This window comes from Sciurus vulgaris (assembly GCF_902686455.1).
Source record: "Sciurus vulgaris genome assembly, chromosome: 1".
Taxonomy (NCBI): Eukaryota; Metazoa; Chordata; class Mammalia; order Rodentia; family Sciuridae; genus Sciurus; species Sciurus vulgaris.
The window spans coordinates 133828675-133849718 of record NC_136461.1 but is presented as its reverse complement, the minus strand read 5'-3'; the positions used below and the strand labels follow the sequence as shown (position 1 = coordinate 133849718).

The window sequence follows — 21044 nt, the reverse complement described above, 5'->3', positions numbered from 1 at the left end:
GTAATTTGAATCCATTCTACCTTTCTTGCTACCTTCCTTTGCATTCTCTGGCTTTAACCAGTAAGGACTTCTCAAATATGTCACCTGTGAATGCCACTTTGTGCTTTTTAAGGGTCCCCATTCACATAGGCATTTTTTATGAGTCGTACTATGGTGCTATTTCATTCTTCCCTGAAGCACAGTGGAGTTCTTTGAAGGCTGGGATGGTGCCTTAGAATCCACATTCTCTACAGTTAGCCTCAAATGATGGCACTTGGCAAATATTCATTAAGCAGAATTGAACTGTAATAGCAGTATTTATACTAGGACTATTTCATACTTTTGAACTCTAGAAACCATAAAAAATGATCCATTTAACTACATAAAAACATAAAACACTATATAGAAATTTTTAAAAAGCCAAAAACAAAAAGAGGAACTGAGGAAATGATACAGAATACATATGAAAAGATACATCTACCAAAATACATACTCCAAAAATTTCCCAAATCATTCACACCAACAATCTAAAAACAAAGAAGCAAAGGAAATGAATACACCAGTTCCATTGTTCCCTCATCAGACTGACAAGGAGGAAAGAGTTTTAAAATACCAGTGGGACTGAGGGTGTCAGGAAAGAAACTCACAGGCTTTATTTATGGAAGTGTTTCTCTTTGGCAGGTAATTGTCAATATTTACAAAGTTCAAAATGCAGAAACTTTTAACCTAGGCATTCCACTCCTAATGAATTATTTCACAGATAAAAATATTCAGGGCAGAGACCCAGCTAAAAAGCTGATTGTTGCAACCTTGTTGGTAACAACATACCCATTAATAGATTGGTTCAATAATGGTATTCTGTACAATGGAAATGTCAGCCACTGACTAAAATAGAGTAAATCTACACACCACTAACAGAAAATTATCCCAAATTGTGTCATCAAGAAAAATAAGTAAGTTACTATATATCTCATGTATTAAGATGTTTGTTTCCTGCAAAGCAAATGTATACAAAAATACTTGTATATGCATGGAAAGTCTTGAACACTCTTGACATTAACTGCTACTGGAGCAGATTCATTGTACATTGTCTATCCTTTTGCAGTTTGAACCTGCACATTTTTCAATTTCCAAATCCCCCATTTCCAAAACACATGCATTTGTTGGCCATTTATTACACATGAGATGCACACCAGGGTAAAACCATGAAAGATACTGTTTATTTCTCCCAGGAAGGTACAGATGGTGATAATCAAAAGGGGTGCTTTTACATACTACAGATGCAGTGTGCCACCCTCCCCCATGCTATTGAGTCTGTCATGAGATACTTCCTAAAAGAGTGAATACAAGACAGTAAATGACTTCTCTTTTGATATCAAGACTTCCCTGATATCACGGCATCCACTAACATTCTGACACTAATTTATCACATTAATTAGCTTCTCTTCCCTTAAAGCAGAATTTGGAGAGAAATACAAAAGTGACAAATTTAACAGTGGTGGTAAAGGAAACCCTTTAGACTCTACCTCTCAAAAGTGACACAATGAGATCTTGAACAATCAGCTTATAAGAAGGGCACAATGAAGTTACCAGCATGGTGTAGAGAAGCTAAGAATCAGGGAATTACTAAAAAGAGATTTTGAACTGAACAGTTTTGCCTGGTGGAGACATTACATATTAAATATATTGTTTTCCAATCAAAAAATCTCAAAAATGGTTAGTTTGTCATCAAAATACTTCACAGAAACCAACCATCAGAGAGCTATGCCATTATCCCAAAGCTACAAGAGTCAAGAGAGTGGGGTGCTGGCATAAAGATAGAAATACATAGATCAATGGAATACAAAGTTCAGAAAAAAACTCACAAATGTATAATCAATTGATTTGCACCAGGTGTTGTGGTCCACGTCTGTAATCCCAGCCACTCAGGAGGCTGAGGCAGGAGTATCACAAGTTCAAAGCCAGCCTCAGCAATTTAGCAAAGCCCTAAGCAACTCAGCGAGACCGTCTCAAAATAAAATATAAAAAAGGGGCAGGGATGTGGTTCAGGGGTTAAGCATCCCTGGGTTCAATCCTCAGTACAAAAAAAAAAAAAAATCAATTGATTTGCAACAAAGGTACTAAGACAATGTAATTGGGGAAATAACAGTCTTTTTAACAGATAGTACTGGAACAACTGTATAGATGTAGAGAATAAATAAAGTTGGACTCCAACTTCAGACCATATGCAAAAATTAACTCAAAATAGATCAAAGATCTAAATGTGAAAGCTAAAACCATAAAACTCTTTGAAGAAAACAGGTATAAATCTTTGTGACCTTGGATTAGCCAACGCTTTTGTAGCTATGACACCAAAAGCAACAAAAGAAAAAATTAGAATTTTATAGTGAAGAGGGCAATAAATACTCTGCTGACTTAAAAGGTTAATGCTGTACAGCTTCACATTCACCAAAATTAAACTTTTGTACTTCAAAGGTCACCAGAGTGAAAATACAAACCATGAAATGGGAGAAAAATTTTGTAAACTGTATATCTGATTTTTTTTGTATCTAGTATATATAAAGAATCCTTACTATTTTATAAATAAAATGACCCAATTAAAAATGAAGGAGCTGAAGAGACATTCTCCAAAGATATACAAATAGCCAATATGCACATTAAAAGATGCTCAACAAACATTACTAGCCATCAGAGAAATGCAAAGCAAAATCACAGGAGATAGCAGGTCACATCCTCTAGGACAGATGTCATCAAGATCAGATTAACAAGTGTTAATGAGGATGTTGAAAAACTGGAACTCTCACAAACTGTTGGTGAACTGTAGAAAACAGTGCAACCACTTTGGAAAACAGTTTATCAGGTTCTAGAAAAAAAGGTTTAATGGTTATTACATGACCCAGCAACTTCTATGTATATATTCAGGAAGAAATGAATGCTCACACAAGGAAGGCCCTGGTGGTTAAGGCAGGCACCCACGTCTGATAGGCATATTAATAAGACAAAAGTGGTAAAAATAAATAAATGGAAATTCTAAAAGTTATGTCAGGAGAAATAGCTACATAATGAATATTGATACTAGTATGTACATTCAAAGAGGTGACATTAAAATTCCAAACTCTTAAACAAGCATGTACTGAAATGCTTCTCACCTAAGTAGGAGGTCATTCCCTTCAGGTCCTATTTTAATCCATTATTTCTACAGCATTACAAAAATTGAAAGAATTTTTGAAACAATCCATTTTTTATTCAAATAGAATCACATTTAACCATCAAGGTCATATGATTTAAAAACTTTCGAGCTCTGTTTTGGACTCGAATAGCTGATTGTCAGCAGTCATTAAAATAATGCTCTTGATCCAGGATCAGGTGAGAAGGGACACAGCAATTTATGTTCATTGATTTTCTACATTAAATCTTATTAAATAATTTCTCCTTATAAAACTATTCTGTAAATGAAACAAACTAGATTTTTAAAGGCAGCAAGTATAAGGAGAGCTGCTACACAATCCACCAAACTGAATACTCAGTTTTTATATCACAAAATGAAGGTGAGCTCACCAGATAAGCCCCCATGTCCTTCCTTGTCTACCTCTTTCTGAAAACAGAAATCCTTCCAGGGGAACCCATTTCTTTTTGTCTTTCTATAGTTCAAAAACTGATAATAGAACTTAATAAGGTTACCCAGAATTTATGGATTGCCATCTAGGATCCTAAGCCTTTCCTTAAAGAAAAGAAAGAACACCAGTTCTTTTTCATGTCATTTATTCAGAACAATTTTCCTGCAACCATTTCCCCCCTAATAAATTTATTAACCTTATTTAAACAAAGATGAGTTAAAAGAGAGATTTTAGGTGTAAGTCTGGGGTTTGAGAACCATCACATATCTACCTTAACTCACCTTTCCACTCTTTCCCCTCACCTCTACACACTTCAAACTCTAGGTGAAACAGACATTGCACGTGCAAGGAAAGCTTTCCTTCTATCATGTTGTTCTTCTCATCATTTCCTTTCTTTGGAAACACGACCTTCCTTCTCAGTCCCATTAAGTCTTTACTTGTTCACATCTAAACTTTCTTTCGAGACCCAGCAGAGAAACTCAACTCCAAAAGCCTTTCCTAACTCTCCTTACCTGTAGGAAGTACAGCATGGCAGTGACATATTATCATGGCACTGAGAACAAACATCAAAGACACGGCACTAACTGAATTCTGTCTCTCCTTGTAAAACTTCAGATCTGTCTGGGTAAGGCCAGTCAAGTCTTACAAGATTATAGCAATTGTGCATTAAAAATATTTATCTGCTTCCAGTTTACATAAACAATTTTAGGGCAAACATTTAATAAGGCATCTTTCCCATTGCTCCCAAGATTTCATCTCTTTCTGCTGCTGTGGGCATAGATGGTTTCACTCCGTTCTGTCTTCTTTGGATCATGATGGAATTCTGTGTATAGGCATAAAAGAAGAAACCAAAATCAATCATGTATGAAATGCTAATCATTTGCCAGTGATTTGCTACTACTTTCTCAAAAAGAAAACTCTGAAAATCAAGTTAAATAAATGCAAAATGTAGTTCTGGGACTCCTGATAAATGTTTCAAACAAACAAAATGAAAATGCTTATCCTCACAGAAATATGCTAATAGTAATTGAATTGGGGACATACCATGTGAGTACAAGAGCATAAGAGTGTATGTATACAGTCTACCAAGAAGAGCTACTGTGTAATTGCTAGATAAAACCAACAGTCCATTTAGCAAAATAAAAGGAAGTAACTGGATCCAGTGCTCAGGGAAACAGAAATTACATATCAATGCATTGGGAAAAATGGAACCATTTTAACTACCACGAATGGCGGTGGGAAAGGAGGCAGAAATGGAAGCCTAATATGACATGACAGCAAGGTAAGTTATATGTTCTATTCACCTTCAGGAAAACTAAATTTACAACAAGGTTATTATTTTAGGGCTGCAGATTTATGTACTTAGGAATACTCGCTTATATTAAAACTGCATTCAGATACCATAGAGTAGGATGAAATAATTAAAAAGAGTTCTCTAGGATCCTTCAGGGTTGAAATAACAACACAGAGGATAGCAGAAAAGTTGTTTCCTTACGGCCATCACTGGTTCAGGACTGTGGCTATTGGTTAATCTTGGGTCTAAGTTTCATGCCTAAGAGATGGGTTTTAAAATAAAGTTCATCAAGCTAGGCTTACCCAGAATCTCCGGCAGTTTTTGTACTTCAAGAAATAACTGGAACATCTTTCCCTGTCATAATTATTTTCATCCATACATCTGGTAGAAGCATCAGATTCCTTAAATATGTAAGAAACCCATTATTTAAAAGGTAGAATGAGATCTTAAAATGATCTGAACAACAAAAACTTTGAAACTACTTCATCCCAAGACAGATAAAATGGACCATTTTATTCAATAGGTACAATAAAACAGAATAATGTTGCCAACTATCCTGGGGAAGATATCTTACTTTTTCATAGTCTGGGCGAGTTTTCTGAATATCTGATCACAGGAGTTTGAGCCAAAGTATGAACTGGGATCATGTGATCCAGAAACTGTAGCAAAGAGCAATACCCCAAAACCACTGCTGCATAGTTAGAATGAGAAACAAGTCCCTTGACTCACAGTACAGCTCTCCTGGATTTTCCAAATTCTCAGTGTGATTTGATGTTTGATCTTAATGCTGATTTTGAGATTTCAAATAAATTGCTAATAAGTGGTCTACATCAAGGCAACCTAAATTAACACCATTCACCTCAATGCATTTTTGGCTATCATTCACTCTATTATGCAAGTAAGTACACTATTATGCAAGTAATTTTAATAGTTATCATTAATATCACTTCAAAACCAAAGTGAACACAGGGCTGTGAGTTTAAAAGAGGGTAGGTGCCATTTGGGAATTAAATTTAAGCTGTCTGAACTGGAAGGAGATTGGATAACAAACTTCAAAGTGAAATGGATGATTATAAGCAGCTATCTAAAAGAAAGAATTAACTAAACAGGTAGGCAATTTGCTTCACATATCTAAGAAGTGTTCTATTTAAACAGATTTACTTAATCGAGTTGTTGAAATCTGAACTAATATACAGAACAAATGTGTATTTTTGAAAAATGCACATAGGATCAGGCAATGTAATTTCTCACAGCATCAATATGATGACAGCATTGTTCAAGGGTAGCAAAATTACAGGAAAGTATTATAAGAGATACCAGATTGATGCAAATAAAAGATTATTACAATAGAATATCCTATCTATAAGATAACTTTGCGAAAACCTTTAGGCTTAAAATAGGTTTTCTATTATCATCCAATTTCTCTCAGTCAGGTTGTCTCAAGGACATGATGAAATCACTGCTATTAAAACCACAAACTTCAGTGGCAATTTAAAAATGTGATGCCTTCTAGTTTTCCATATTTGGACTAAAGATTTGTTTTTAGTCTTACAAATGCCTGTCTACTTTTATAGTGCCAACTAAATGTGTGCATATTTTACAAAGAAGCAAAATTAAAGAAGAATCTTTATTAGCTATATCATGAACATCTAAAAATACTCTAGTGAAATAAAATACACTGGTCAGGAGTAAGTTTTGTACAGAAATAACTTTATTCAGCTACAGAAAACAGATGCCCAAAAAATTAGAAGTCTGTTTTATTCAACTTAACACTCATGAAAATGAAAAACAAACCACCCTACCGACAAACAAGGATTTATGTCAGGATCTCTCAGTCGCCGCATCACCACAGGCATCCTGTCTTCTTACTGAAGGTTGATGGACAAAAAATTGTTAGGCAGTGGATGACAGAAAATGAATCAAGAAGTTTCACTGGCCCCACAAATACTGAAAATTTAATTCTGGCATAATGATCACTTAGAATTTCATGGATCCTCTGTATTTTGGATATGTTTCTCCTTTGTATTGCCATCGTGCCTTAATACAAAGCCCATATTGAAATACATCTATTGAAATTTGATTATAATGCCCAGTGAGAAAGATAGTTCAAGTATATTTAGTTGTGGCTTACTTAAGTGTAAGCAACTAAATATACTAATAAAATCTAATAATACTTCCTTATTATACACTGATTAGCATATCAAATAAGGAAAGAAAAATCCAGTATAGCCCAACTTTAGCAAAAACTTTAGCCAACTGATGGACCAGAGTGACTACTTTGTGGACAATAGGACAGCCAATATAGCAGAAAACCAAATTATGGTTTAGTTGACATTCTGCAAACCCAGAGTTAAAAAAAAAAAAAAAATCAAAAAACATTTCTTCAGTTAACTCCATTTGGGAGGGTTCAGCTGAAATCGGTATGGCTATTACCTTCAAAGAAATGTCATAGAAAGGACTAAAAGCAAAAAAATTAAAAAAAAAAAAAAAAAACACTTAAGTAAACTATTTCAAAGTAATTTTGGTTTCAATATATTGGTATACTACTAATAAACCACCCACAATATTTTTTAAATGCTCTGAACTAAGCCTAAAGAGCTGATCTGTCTTGTAATCCCAAATCTAGTTCTAGCTTAATCATCCTTCTACCTAATGGTCAAAGGAGAAACCAGCAAATAATGTATTGTGACCTACAACACTCCACTGAGTTAAAAAAAATGAATTTGTCAGTAAGACCACAGAGGTGAGAATTTTTATATGAAATGGTCTCAACTTTCTGTGCCCAAGAGGGGAATCACAAAAAATATCAGTAGTGTTAAAAGAAATACAGTATATTCAGAAAAAACAACCAAATCAGATAAGCTTCTAAAAAGTGTAGGTATTCTCTATCAAGAGTCAACCAGTACATCTGGGAGCAAATGTACCACCAGTAAAGAAGGCCTACCCATCCCTGCCTCAGCCTGGAGGCCTGGGGCTCAGATACAGATCCTGAATCCCCATGTCAAAGTTGTTAAATGTTTTTATTTTGTTCTATTGTAGTTCTTTGTTTCCCCCTTTTCTGATGACTGATTTACAAATAATGTCAGATTCTGGGAAGGCTCTGGAAGTGGGGAGGAGAAGCAAGACCAGTAGTTAGGGAGGTTGGGGGTCTTTTGCCAAAAGCCTGACTAGAGTGATCTGGATAGTTTGGCAAGTCCTGAATGGGAGCTCAAGATATCTCTTGTGTAGAAGGGTCCCTGGATTCTCCATGGTGCCCACCTCCTCCTTCAGCCATGTTGAAAGTAGAGGCAGAGAACATAAGAACTTACAACAGGCCATTTCTCACTGGAAAGGAAAACCTGTCATCTGGCTTGATGGAGAAGGTTCTACCTTATACTCCTAGTACAATGTGTATACAGTGTGCTAGAATAGTACATTTAGAAAGGCCCAAAAAAATATTAAAATACTTGAATGGGTTTGTATCACATTAGTGTTATTGAGAGCATCTGCTTTCCCAGCTGAAGCTTTTCTTTTCAACACAAAAAAATGTATAAAAATACAAATTAAAAAAGGGAAAAGACAGATGTCCAGGTTGAAGGAGTAATTGCAAGGAAGGGCAGGAAAGCCTTTGGTTATTCTGAGGTCCTTTAATTTTTAGTAATCATTAAATAATTTTCTGATTTTCATTGAACAATACATGAAAACAGCCAGTGAACTGAAACATGTTGGCAAAAAGGAAATTCAAGATGCCATTCAATTATATCTGAAACCTTTCACTCTGGAACACAATTCTTTTGCAGGCTTGGCTTCTCCTAAGAAAAATAATAATAATGGTGCTAAATAAATTCACAACTTTCTTTTCCACATCTATCCTGTGATGTGAGAACACAGAACTCTAAGCTGTTCATAACTTTAGTATATAATAATCTTAACAATGATCAGACACAAAGTTGGGTGCCTTACATGAAAATATTCTACTCTGTATTTCATTATCATTATCAGTCAGAAATTTTTTAAAAATAACAACTAGGTAATATCACATACATCCCGAACACGTTCGCTGCATTATTCGCATTTTTTTTTACGTTTCATTTTCTTTTCCTTCTGGATTATAAGCACAAGTCACTCTAAGTTTAGATTTCAGAATATCACCTCCTTTGCATGATTTCCTATGTTTTAACTGGAAATGAAGAGGAATGTCAATTTACAGAGGGAAGTAAAGCTGAAGGACAAGATCGAGTGCTCAGCTAAAAAGGCCTTATCTCCTTACTTTTTGAAGGTACAGCACTAAACAAATGTTACAAGTCTCTAATACTAGCATAATAGCTAGAAAGAAGCCCAAAGATTTGAGGGAGGGGTCACATCTGAGGCATAACTCTAAAGTCCACTCTAAAGAGCAAACTCGTTCAACAAAGTAGTTCTTGATTTCTCATACAGTACTTCACGTTCCCATTCTTCAAGTAGCTTTTAAAGGGAAGGAAGGAAAGGAAGGTTACTGAACACGTGCATGCCCACTGGCAGGTCAGAGCCTAAGCAGGGTCTGTGACTGCTAAATCGAGAAACAGAAATACACCATGCCGTTAACCACTGTTGGGTGCAGAGGGCCAGGGAAGGGTCCATACCGGAGCCGGGCAGAGAAGCCGAAGGAAAAACTGAAAGGATGTGAATTCGAGTCCGCGCTGCCTTCCGAGGTACTGCCTGTTAACATTAATCGTGGACAACGGATATAGGTGAACACACCTTTCTTGGTACTGCGACGAAGAGGGGTCAGGGACTGAGAGAACGCAGAGAATGGGAAGCCGGGCAGAAGGGGAAGGCATTCTAGTTTCGAAAGCTGGATAAAGAGGATGAAGAAGATCTGAAGATGCTGTGACAAGACAGGAGTCACTTTCCTCGCCCCGGGCCATACAGACCCGGGTGGCGAGAGAAGGACTAACAGGAAGCGGCCCGCACTGCGTCAAGGCCTGAAGAGAACAGTTGTGCGCCGCAGAAGTGGATTTGGACCCCGTGGCGGCCCAGATGCGCCCCTTTCTTTCCGCTTTCCTGTAGCGGCAGTGGAGGGAGGGGCGGGGGACCACTCACCTCGGGCTGCCGCTTCGCCAGCGCCCAGGCCGTCTCCAGCTCCAAACACGTCAATGGCTCACGCAGCAGGACCTTAAGTAGCGCGCATCCCAACGTGCTGCCCCCGCTCCCCGGCGGCCGCCCGCCCAATCGGCGCGCGGCGCCATCAGACTGACAGGCTCTCTGAGCTTTGCGCGGCGGAGGCGGGCGGGCCTCGCCCCGCCCTCGGCTGGAGGGAGGAGGGCCGAGGCGGGAGGAGTGGGCGGGGCGGGGCGCGCAGTCCCGCCTCCTCCCCCGCCCCGCCGCGCCCCCCGCGCCGAGGCTAGCTTCTTAACACTTCGGCTTGACGGACGGGTGCTACGGACCAATCGGCAGGCCGGCAGCCGGCGGCGGCGGAGCCGAGTGGTCGGCCCCAGGGAGGAGCGCGAGAGGGGGCGGGCACAGCGGCGGGTGGGGGCCGGGGGCGGTCCGGCGGGAGGCGGGGGCGGTGGCCGAGCAGGCCGGGGGAGGCGGCGGTGGGCGCGACGTCGGCGGCGGCGGCGGCGGCGGCAGCGGCAGCTGCAAGTTGGGCTGCAGGGGCAGCGCATACACTACAATGGCTGCTGGAAAGAGGCGTAAGGAAACAATTTCCAGGCCCGCCGCGTCCAGCCCGAAATATGAGAAAAAAATTATTAGAAATTCCGCGGGCGGTGTAAAGGCGGCGGACGGGCCGGAGGGAGGATGTTAAAGCCCCGCGGTGAGTTCTCCCGGGGTCCGGGGCGGCGGAGAGGCGTTTAGCGGGAGAAATATCAGGGTTATTTAAATTATGGGACTAGCTGAGGGGGCAGAGGAGCAGCGGCGGCGGCAGGAGGAGGAAAAGTTTGTGCTACTCTCAGCCCCTGCTCAGGACCCCAGAGAGAAAAAATAATAATAAAAAATAAAATAAAATAATTAAGCGGGGCTGCGAGAACTCCCGAAGTCGCTTCTGACAGGGCAGGGGGCGATGCGACTGGGGACCCGAAGGTGAGGTCGGTGGGAAAAAAAAAAAAACCTTTATTCAGGGTCTGGAAAGTTTGAAAAGTTTTCCTCCTCCTCCTCCTCCTCCTCTCTGGTGCTGTGAATATTGTGACAGCGGCAGCGGCAGCAGCGAGAGCGGAAGACATTAGAGACCCGAAAAATAAGGGAAAAATTAATATAAATTCAGTTTTGAGAGTAAAGTCTCCGCATTTTCCACCAAAACATCCCGGGGGAAGGTCGCTTCCCCAAGGGCCTGGCGGAAACCCGCAGTCGGCAATATTTGGGGGGCACTTTGAGTGACTTGGGGTAACTTTGCCCCTTTTTCAAAAGAGGTTTTTCTTTTCTGGAGAAATGAATTTGTTTTTGCCCTTTCCTCAGGTGGGCGAGTCGGGGTCGGGGTGCGGGGTCTGCGGGGAGGTGTTAGCCCGGGGTGTGTGGCTGCGAGGGGGGAGGGGGAGGGGGTGTTAAATGAAAGCAGGAGATCGGCACAGAGCAGGGACAGCTTGTTGTCAGTATCATAAACAACCAAAATGGAGGGAGAACTCAGGCATATAACCAAATAAAAATTTTTAAAAAATCGCAAAAAATCCCTAAAAATCCGGGATGCTCCCCCTTTTCTCGCTAAAGGTAAAAGTATGAACCGCCTTTCCCCTGAAGTCCATTTTGACTTTGCAGGGACCAAGGAGTTAATATTTATTTATTTTTTAAAACTTTCGAAGGGCAAAAGCCTTTTATAACTCAACCGACAATGAGAAAACGTGAAAATCCGATGCAAGAGAAGCAGGGGGAGGGAGGGGGGAGGTAGTAGTGCAGAAACTGCTAAACTTATTGGTAATGTGGACTGATCTGAGATAAGATAAACACTATATTTGGTATTTTATAACTCCTTTTTAATGATCTTTGTGGGGTTTGGGTTTTTTTTTTTTTTTTTTTTTTGGTGGAAAAAAAGTGATGCCATTTTCTTAATAGAGTTAATATGTGTGATTGGAAGAATAAACCTTTCCGGCTTTAGATTGCATTTTCGTCGCATTTATGCTTCAGGTTTTGTTAGTGGCTCCCTCCTTTATTTAAACTGGGCTTTCCAGAGGAGGGGTAGAGAGGTGATGTTGCACAGAGAGACTGGAGTGCAGGACTGGAGTACCTTCTGGGGAGGGGTAGGGAGTTGCTTAGTTTCTCCCTTCCTGACACGTTTGCTTCACCTGTTCATCCTCACTAAGGAATGTTAAGCAGAGGTTTTCTGGCTTTATCTGTATAAAAGGATGGTGACTCTTGCATCACATTGATGTTAATGGCAAAGTGCTGCTGATGTTGGTTCCACGTGGGATATGGGACAGAGCTGGGCATTTTAAAGGGACAGCTTCTCTTTTCTTACGGTTTTCATCACCTACCCAGACTCACTGTCTGAGGACCAAAAGCAGAGGTGCTGGGAGGGTGTGGTGATGGAAGAGCCTTCTCTTTCCATTACTCAAGTGCACCCACCTCTAGGAGTGATGGAGAGAGAGGAGGGATAAACAAGCTCAACAGTAGATGAATATGCATATAGCTTAGTTTGCATCCAAGCTGTTCTTTTGTGTAACAAGCCCTCCCAGGAACTTTTCATGTTACATTGCTTTGCTTTGGAAGCTGATTTTGGAAGGAATTGTGGAAAAATGGAAATAGTTTAAGGTGTGTGGTGTAATAGTATAGCATTATTGAACAGTTATGAATTCTGTGCAGTGAGATCAAAGAGCTATGTATGCCATAATGTGATTTTACAGCCATTTTGTAAAAGCTGTAAAATACCTAATATTCAATTTGGCTTCAGGTACATTGAGGACTTCTGGTTCAAATTTACAGAGTGGTGAAGATTCTTTAACATCATAAGCAGTAAGCATTTCTTTGTGGGGGGGAAGCATATACACCAAGACCAAGGAAAAGTTTACATGTATATTCATTTTTAAAGCCCATCCTATACATATGCTATAACTTTGAAGCTTTGAAATAAAAATATTTTAAAATTCTGAAAACTGTCAGTTTGCATCTTTTAAGTTGAATTTATTGGTGTTACTTAACAGGAAATGTTTACCAATCATAAACTACTATCAGCTCCTATGTTTTAGATGTCCACAGTGTTTTCAAAATTTAAAATGTGTGAGTTGTTAGCTGCACTGTATTTGGGATTAAGGTTAATCTTGAATAGAAGTTAACTGGTGTTCGTTTTCCACAGGTATATGGAATTTCCGAAATAAATTCCTATTGTCCTTTGTTTTTATGATTTATAGAAATGGATTAAAGTTAGAGTTGAATTTTTAGATTTTTTACACAGAGTGTTTTTTCTTGCCATACAATATACACAAATTATTGTTTTGTAGTCTATTGTATGTTAACTTGTGTTACTAACTGAGCTCTTTTGGGCACCTTTCTATAAATACCTCCATAGCAACATTATATTGATGTGGTAGTGTTTGAGTACATCATCTTGTGGCTTCTATTTTGGAAATAATTACAACTTTCTAAGAACTCATCTTAAAAATTAATGCCATGAACCACTGCTAAATCAAAATTGATTGGAAAGGGATTGATCTACTAATGGAGAACCCCCTCCCAACAATCTTCTGTCCAGAGGTTTTAGAATGCCACCAATAATTACAAAACCTTTGAGGTTTATCTTACATTTTCATTGTTTTTTGGCTTAAGACAATTAAATTGACTGTAAGTGGTCAGAATTTTTCTATTTTAAATAAATGGGACTTTTGGATCTTGAATAGTTGCCACTTTGACAAGCCAGATGCTAATATCAATAAATTCAATCTCTGTAAAAGTGAAGGGAAAGTATTTCTTCCAGTTATATTAAATCATTGAACTGTTTAGGTTGTTCAGACACTTCAGGTTATGGTTAGGTTATTGTCAGTCTAAATTGAAGTGTTGGTGTTGTGGGATTTTTTTTTCACTTTTTTTATATAGAAATATATAAAAGATATAAAACTTCTTATTTGGGTTTTGCACAACTAACTACTTGCCTGTATTAGAAAATGCACTCAGTGCACAAATATGAAATCTGTAATTCCTTAGAGAATTACTTAGATAGGTTACAGCAGAATTATTTAGATAGGTTACAGCATAATACCTAGTTTGATTTGGTTGTTAAGGTTTTTTGATGCCTTACAAATATTACCTGTTGAACATTCTTTTTGTCTGAAGCTAGTATAAAATTATACCAGTTTAAAGAAATAATCTAAGTATATTGTATACCTAAAATGCTATTTCATTTAGAGAAATCTCACAGATTAATACTTTCATTTGAAATTTATATGCCAATTTTCATATTCTAAATTCTAAAGAATTTAGCTGCTATGGCAGATGATTTTCTAAGTGTGGGTTAATACTGATAAAATTCTATATATTTATTATGACCAAAATATTTTAATAAACAGACATTTTACAGCTAAGTAAATTAGTGAATTTTCTTTCATCAATATAGTTTTAAAATGTTAAGGATACTCTTTGTGTTTTAATATCAATAAAATATGAGGAATTTCCCTTCATTTTTAACATAATCCTAGTTGTCACTGAATACATTTTGGTTTGGTATTCTGGAAATGTACCTTTCTTAGGATTAAATTATTGTTTTCTAAATTAAATGTAATATTCCTGTCTTAACGGAGATTTGAAAAACCAGACAACTAAAACATATCTATAACAATCTTTAAAGTTTTATTTTAGTAATCATTTGCTTCTTGAGCTGTGTAATGAAAAATGGTCATACTTCTAGGAATGTTTTAATATTTTTTGTTTAGAATCTTATTCTTTGAAAAATCAAGATATGTGAAAAATTTCCTGTTACACACACACACACACACACACACACACACACACACAAAGATAAATTTTATTGAATAACTTTACATTGCTTTGAATACATGTTCTTTTTTATATGTTTATAAATGTATAAGAAATAAATATAAATTTGTTCTCTTTGTATTGGTAATATCTTAGATTCTTTAGCTGAGTGAAGGAAAACTGAATCTGTACAACAAAATCCAAGATAGTGAATATGTTCAAAGTGAAAGGGTTATAAATTGTCCCTTGAGCCAGTTCTTAAATGTTTTAAGAACCTGATAAACACCTTTTCTGGAACATTGAATACTTTGGGGAAAAAAATCAGTAATTGCAAAAAAACAAAGGTGAACCTTTAATTTCTTTAATTTTAACAGGAATTAATGTAGGCATCATATTTAACCAATTAGTAAGTGTTTAGGTAGCCTTGGAAAAGTATTTACAAATAAGTTAAATTTGAGGGCAGGGTACATCAGATTGATGAACTGTAAAGTTAACTATGACTTTATAATTTATGCATGAGAATTCTTTTCTCTTTTATCATGAGAACACTACAGAGGTAACTAATTCTTGTTTTTTGTATCTACTTCATTGCCTAAATTTTTTGAAATGCCCAAACCTAAATTCAGTATGTTACTGCTTTTGCTTTATATCAGGGCACCTTTTATATCTCATTTGTAAATTTAATTTTAAAATTTGAGAAATTAAGTGAAAATTTCAGATTAAAATATTTTATAAAATTACTGGTGTATAGGTGTATACTTAATTAACATTTGAAGTTATGAGATATACCAGTACGAAAACATAGTAGAAATTATTTTAGAGGTATAATTTGATTTTTACTTTTAGTTGGCCTCCTAACCTATGGTTTATGTTCTGCTTAGTGTGTACACCTGTCCCTGCCTCCTCTTTGCAGGGTGATGTTGACCAGGATATAGTGGTGTGAATCTGTCTAGGGCACTTGAATATTTTTGTTTTTTGATTTTGTGTTATGTATTGGTATTTGTTGTTCTAAGGATTTTGCTTTTTTTAAAATAATGTTTATCAGAATTCAAAAAAGATGATAAAACAGAAATAATATCTCATTTTTTAAAAGTGAAGTGGTGTGATGTTGCATTAAAATTTGTTAGTATTTTAAAGTCCCTGGATGTCTTGTAAACAAGAGTTACTACAGGATCATGGTATTAAAACTAACCACAGTGTGTGTTGGGAATTTGAGATGACTACCTAAGAAGTGTGTGTGTGTGTGTGTGTGTGTGTGTGTGTGTGTGTAGAATTAATGAACTTATGCAATTATATTCCAGGTAAATAGGAAAAGCAGTTTGCTTAAAACATTTCCTTTCTTTGTTTCTAAGTGGAATCTTTTCCTAATTTTAAAACATAGAAAAACCTAGAAATGTGAAAGCATTAAAAAGCAAAAATGTCTTTGTGATACCTTTTTAAAACTAAAGTTTTAAACAGTGAAAGTGTGTAACAGCAGCATAAGTGTGAATTAAAGTGCTCAAAATTGATGGTAAAGAATTAGGTAAGTAAGAATTTCAGAATAAAATAACAATTATGATAAATTTAAAATTCAACATATGTAAATAAAGAATAACCAACTATGAAGCAAAAATTACAATTTTACTAAAAAATAAGTATGACAATTGGGGGAACCTATCAGAATATTTTTAATCAAATTGCTAGATTTATAATGTCCTTTTAAAAATAGATCCTCAAAGCCTCATCTTCTTATCTTCTTAGATTTGAATTAAACTAAAGTCTAAGAATAATTTGTAGTAATAATTTGAGTTATTTTTTTAAAAATAAGAAAAAATCATTTTCTGCTATTTAAAAAACATTTTAAAGATTATTTTAAATGTGTACCTGTGTGAAATGTTCTGAGAACCTTAGAAACTATTGAAAATTGTTTTCTTCACTGTTTATCAGAAAGCTGAAAACTTTGTTAGTGAAATAAATTTTAAAACCTAAGCCTAAACATATTTTGCAACCTAAGCCTAAACATATTTTGCTCTGTGGACTTTCTTGGGGCAACTTAAATTTCTTACAGACTTAATAACATTTCAAAAGTTTTTCATAAAATAAAGACAACATTTCACCAACAAAGTTACGAAATGCTTTTAGGTATATAGTGGCTGATTAAAGGAACTTTTCTTTCTCATTTATTACCAATTGATTTTTCTGAAGGAGAAATGAAACCTGTTAGTGTTATATTCTGGAGTAGAAGTTGTCTTTAGTATTAGAAAATATTTTGAGAGTGCAGGAGGCATCTTTTCTTTAAGGCATCAGAATCCTATGTAGCATGTAACAGGTGATAGAATTAGTCTTGAACTCTGCCTTTTTTGAGAGTGAAAGTCTCATATTTAGACTTCAGTTATTAAGTATCTAAATTATTGTCTCAAACCAGTAGTAGAGGTGCACATGTACATATCGATTATAATTATGATTTCATATCTTTTAGTCTCTGAATATAAAAATACTAATCCTCAAAATAAATGATACAGCTAAAGGGCTGCCATCTGACTTTTTTAAAAAAATTACATTCCTTTCATCAATAGTTTAAATATTAGACTTTTTAAGTTACATTTTTGGAGAGCGTTAGACTAGAAATCAATTAGAGAATGAGGAATTTAGCCCTTTGGCTAAAAAGCAAAATTAGAAAATGTCAGTTTTGTTTCCTTGAAGATACATTAGTAAACGTTGATTGAATTGTTCTTGATCAGGAAATTTTAAGAAATCAAACCTAGAAACAAGTAGTTCAAGTGTACAAGTTCAGCATAGCACCAGTTGAACTTTAGTCTGCTTGATTTTTCCCAATAACTTAATTTTATTTTCTTGTATTAATGCTAGAATTATGTAGAGGCAACATTGCTTTTCAGCATACCCTAAAAGATTTATAATAAGTAGGTTTTATTTTTATCAACTTCAGGCAATGAAGTGAAAATACCGTTTTTTATATAGGAGTGTGTTTCCTTTATTAGGTTGCTTTTTGCATTTCCTAAATATAATTCTTTTGAAGTCTTCCATTTCAAAGAAATTAGCTTCATTACTTTAAAACTAAATTTGTTATAAATTTGCAGTTTATGCGAGATTTGTCAATTTCTATATTTGGACAAGCCTTATTATAATCTTAAAAATAAATATTAAATATTACTAACATATCTGATTATACGCTACATCCCAAACATGAATTTGCTTTCCTTGTACCTTTACAATTGTTTTCTAAATAAATCTAAGAAAATCTTTTTCATATGTTTAGGAAATTTGTTATTGTCTGAAGTAGCAATTGAGTAAAATTTCAGTCGTTTGTTTCTCTTCTAATATTAGTAGTATTTTATTTGAAAAATCACTACTCAAATGCATAGGATTACAGTATTAAAACAGAACTAGACATAAAATAAAACAGGTTAATTATACCAACAGTATAGAAGCAGCCTTACTACTTCTTATTTGAAAGAGTTTGAAATGTTTCAAAGAAGGAAAATGTCTGAATATAGGGCACACCAGATGGGTTAGTGACATTTTATGCTTTTCTTTTTCTTTCTTCATTTAACTTGAGCATTGTCAGAGCTACTGTCATGCAAATAATTGATTTAGCTCCGCCAGTGTAAAGTACATATATCAGGTTTAGCTTTAAATGTGTTTTGCTTCATTTTATTTCTAACAAAAAGATTTAAGAAAAAACATATTCTTCCAAAATAATTTGGCATACATCACATTTAAAAATATATTCTGCATAAAATATATTACCATAATTGTTTGCCCAAGATGAAATGAAAATAAACTATCAAGTAATATATATAATTACACATAAAATAAGGCTTTAAATATTTAACTGAGTATCTTGATTTACTACTGAACCATATGGAATTTTAATCAATGAGTTGTTTTTGTATCTGAATCTATTTTTAAGCCTAGAAGTTTGTAAACAAAATGAATACATATAAAAATCTGGTGGTCTGAAAAAGTTCCTCAACATTTTTCTTTGACAATTAATAAAAATATTTCTTTTTCAAATAGCCAAAATTACTTGGAAGGTTTTGGTGTAGTCAATTATTCTAGGTATTTTTCAAAGAAAAATGGTGATGAAGGGGGTAGTACTCAGGTAAACATATATTGTATTTGAATTTTTCAATCATTAAGTATTTAATACAGTGATACTTTAGGGTTTCTTAAATGTACTATTATAGATTTTTTCTTAAAAGCCCTTCTTTGGGGGCATTATAAAACTTATTTTAAAACTCTTAACTTTGTAACTACTTTTTATTTTTTAAGCCTACTCCTGTTCCCATGATCAGGCTATTCTTAAATTCTTGTCTTGGAGCACTTTTAATCATAGTTTGGGTTATATTTTTAAATACATACTAGAGAGGCAATTGCTCAACTTAAACATTGGGTCTGATGTGATGCTTTAATTTAATCATACTCAGTTCATCTTTTATTGGTGAATGCAGGAAGAGGAAGAGAAAGCAGTTTGTTATGAGAGAAGTGCAATTGATCCCATACAGAGGCTGACTCATAATAGCTTTTCTACAATGCCTGATACCTCTGCCAGAATTAAAAAGAATTTCTTAATTAAAACCAAAACACCCGTGTGTCTAAGAACTTTTTTTCTAATCAGATTTCAGGCACACATACTTGTGTGCTTCCATTGGCCATCCCAAGTGTTGTTGCTATTTGGCTCTATTTTGTTCTCAGTGCTGCCACCCCGTGTTTGGCAGCGCCTCTACTACATGCACTTATTTTCTGTGCTTTATTATCAAGCGATAACATCCCAAACCACTCCTGGAAAGTGGACATATGTATTGAGATTAATATAAAGGGTTTTGTGGTATGCTGTGTTTCTGTGTTTAATGCTATACTAAACCTGGATTTTTAAAAGTTACGAGGTTCAGAAGTATGGTATTCAACTGCCAAAAGTGAAATTTGGACATGTTTAAAGGTAAATACCTTTCTGTTTCATCTGTCATCTCACTAAAATAAAGTAGAATTGGACTAGTTTTTTTTTTTTCACTCTAACTTGAAATTGATCAAATAAGGAAGCAGAGGTTCTGATCCTTTATTAAGATGAGAGCTATAGTACAAGATTTTTTTAATATAGCCAAGTTTTAGTTAAAAGTTCTTTCTTGTGAAAACAAAACCAAAAATGAACACAAAAAAAGAACTGTTTCTGCTTAAAAGAAAGAGAAACTTAACTTGATTGGTTAAATTATTCCCTGAATCACTAGCCAACATGACTTTTAAATTATATCATCCAAAATATTTTGAGTATTAATACTGTGCTCCAGCCATGAAATACTTTGCCTGGATCACAATCTTTGCTTTTACCTATATTATCTCATTTCATTTTCATAGCAGTCAGTAAGCTAGGAAGTGTAGACAGAATGCCTATGCAAGAAACATTAATGATTTCTGAAATTGAAATTGTTATTTATTGTAAGTCTTTAGAACTGATGGTCCATAGAAGCTAATTATTATAAATTGATTTGTTAGTATAAACCTATACATTATGTGCATGTTTAGGTTATTATACTTATAATAAATTTGTTACAGAAATAAATTTTTCAGTCATATTTTATATTGAATAAATAACTCAAGTTAGGAAGTACTGTATGTCTACTTATTTTTAAGCTATACATAAGGAATTTGGGGAAATTTATGCACTTTCTAAGTTAAAGGAAGTTTTTAAAGATATAAATCTAAACCTTTGTTTTATTTCAGATAGGCACAGTTTTATTAATTTTTGCTTTAAAACAAGCTAATGGAAAGTCATCTGATTGTAGAATAAAGAATCAGCATTTCTTTCTGAATTTTTGAATGGTTTTAGTTTAATTAACAGTGTAATTCTATATGGTAACAAATGAAAATATTGCTTAGTTGGTTTAATTTTAGGTGTTAGACTTCTAAGAAAAATGCTGTTGATCTTCCCACCTAGCTGAGTTGAAAGAATTCAATACAGAACACAGTATTGTCCCTATGACTATAAAATTCCAAGTGTGAGATCTTCAGTTTTGTTTTTCATATAATTCTCTCCATAGGTTTGGGGGGTTAGGGATTTCTCTCTTCCTTTATGTGTCCCCCACAACACATACAAATACCACTTTCAAATAAAAAAAAAAATGATTAACATGGGAAATATGATTAAATATTGAATCAGGATAGGAAATACTCCTATTTCTCAACTAGAGAAAGAAAAAACCTTTAAAATTGCTTCATTTCATTCTTTGTTCTCTTTAGTAACCTTAAGGTAAAGCTGGATCTGCTATTTTTTTTTCCCCCACAGACAGATTTATTTAGGAAAG

The 21044-nt window shown here is 35.5% G+C and overlaps 2 protein-coding genes across 7 annotated transcripts in view; one reads left to right on the top strand and one right to left on the bottom strand.

The window, feature by feature from the left end:
- Nucleotides 1–609: 609 nt before the first annotated feature.
- On the bottom strand, nucleotides 610–10081 carry CHCHD7 (coiled-coil-helix-coiled-coil-helix domain containing 7). Of its 2 annotated transcripts, XM_079150955.1 has the most exons (5): nucleotides 9952–10010; nucleotides 9492–9567; nucleotides 6693–6758; nucleotides 5193–5291; nucleotides 610–4419 (listed from the first exon to the last, which is right to left on the bottom strand). In XM_079150955.1, exons 3-5 carry the CDS (start codon nucleotides 6744–6746, stop codon nucleotides 4315–4317), a joined length of 258 nt encoding a protein of 85 aa, XP_079007081.1. In that variant the 5' UTR covers nucleotides 6747–6758; nucleotides 9492–9567; nucleotides 9952–10010; the 3' UTR covers nucleotides 610–4314. The 2 variants fall into 2 exon arrangements, with proteins under 2 accessions (XP_079007081.1, XP_079007080.1); XM_079150954.1 differs by lacking the exon at nucleotides 9492–9567 and having other exon boundaries at nucleotides 9952–10081.
- Nucleotides 10082–10477: 396 nt separating this feature from the next.
- The window catches only part of PLAG1 (PLAG1 zinc finger), a 45960-nt gene continuing 35393 nt past the window's right edge, over nucleotides 10478–21044 (top strand). For all 5 annotated transcript variants that reach the window (XM_079148332.1, XM_079148329.1, XM_079148330.1 and 2 more), the window contains exon 1: nucleotides 10478–10666. The gene's annotated coding sequence lies outside the window, so the exon portion shown is untranslated. The remainder of the gene's footprint in view (nucleotides 10667–21044) is intronic.

Bases quoted from the DNA above. Each gene is read 5' to 3' on its own strand.
- CHCHD7 (XM_079150954.1), bottom strand. From the start codon at position 6,746: ATGCCTGTGGTGATGCGGCGACTGAGAGATCCTGACATAAATCCTTGT. The intron at 5,292-6,692 runs GTAGGGTGGTTT...TACATATTTAAG, and splicing joins ACATAAATCCTTGTTTGTCG to GAATCTGATGCTTCTACCAG. The intron at 4,420-5,192 runs GTAAGCCTAGCT...GCCTATACACAG, and splicing joins AAAACTGCCGGAGATTCTGG to AATTCCATCATGATCCAAAG.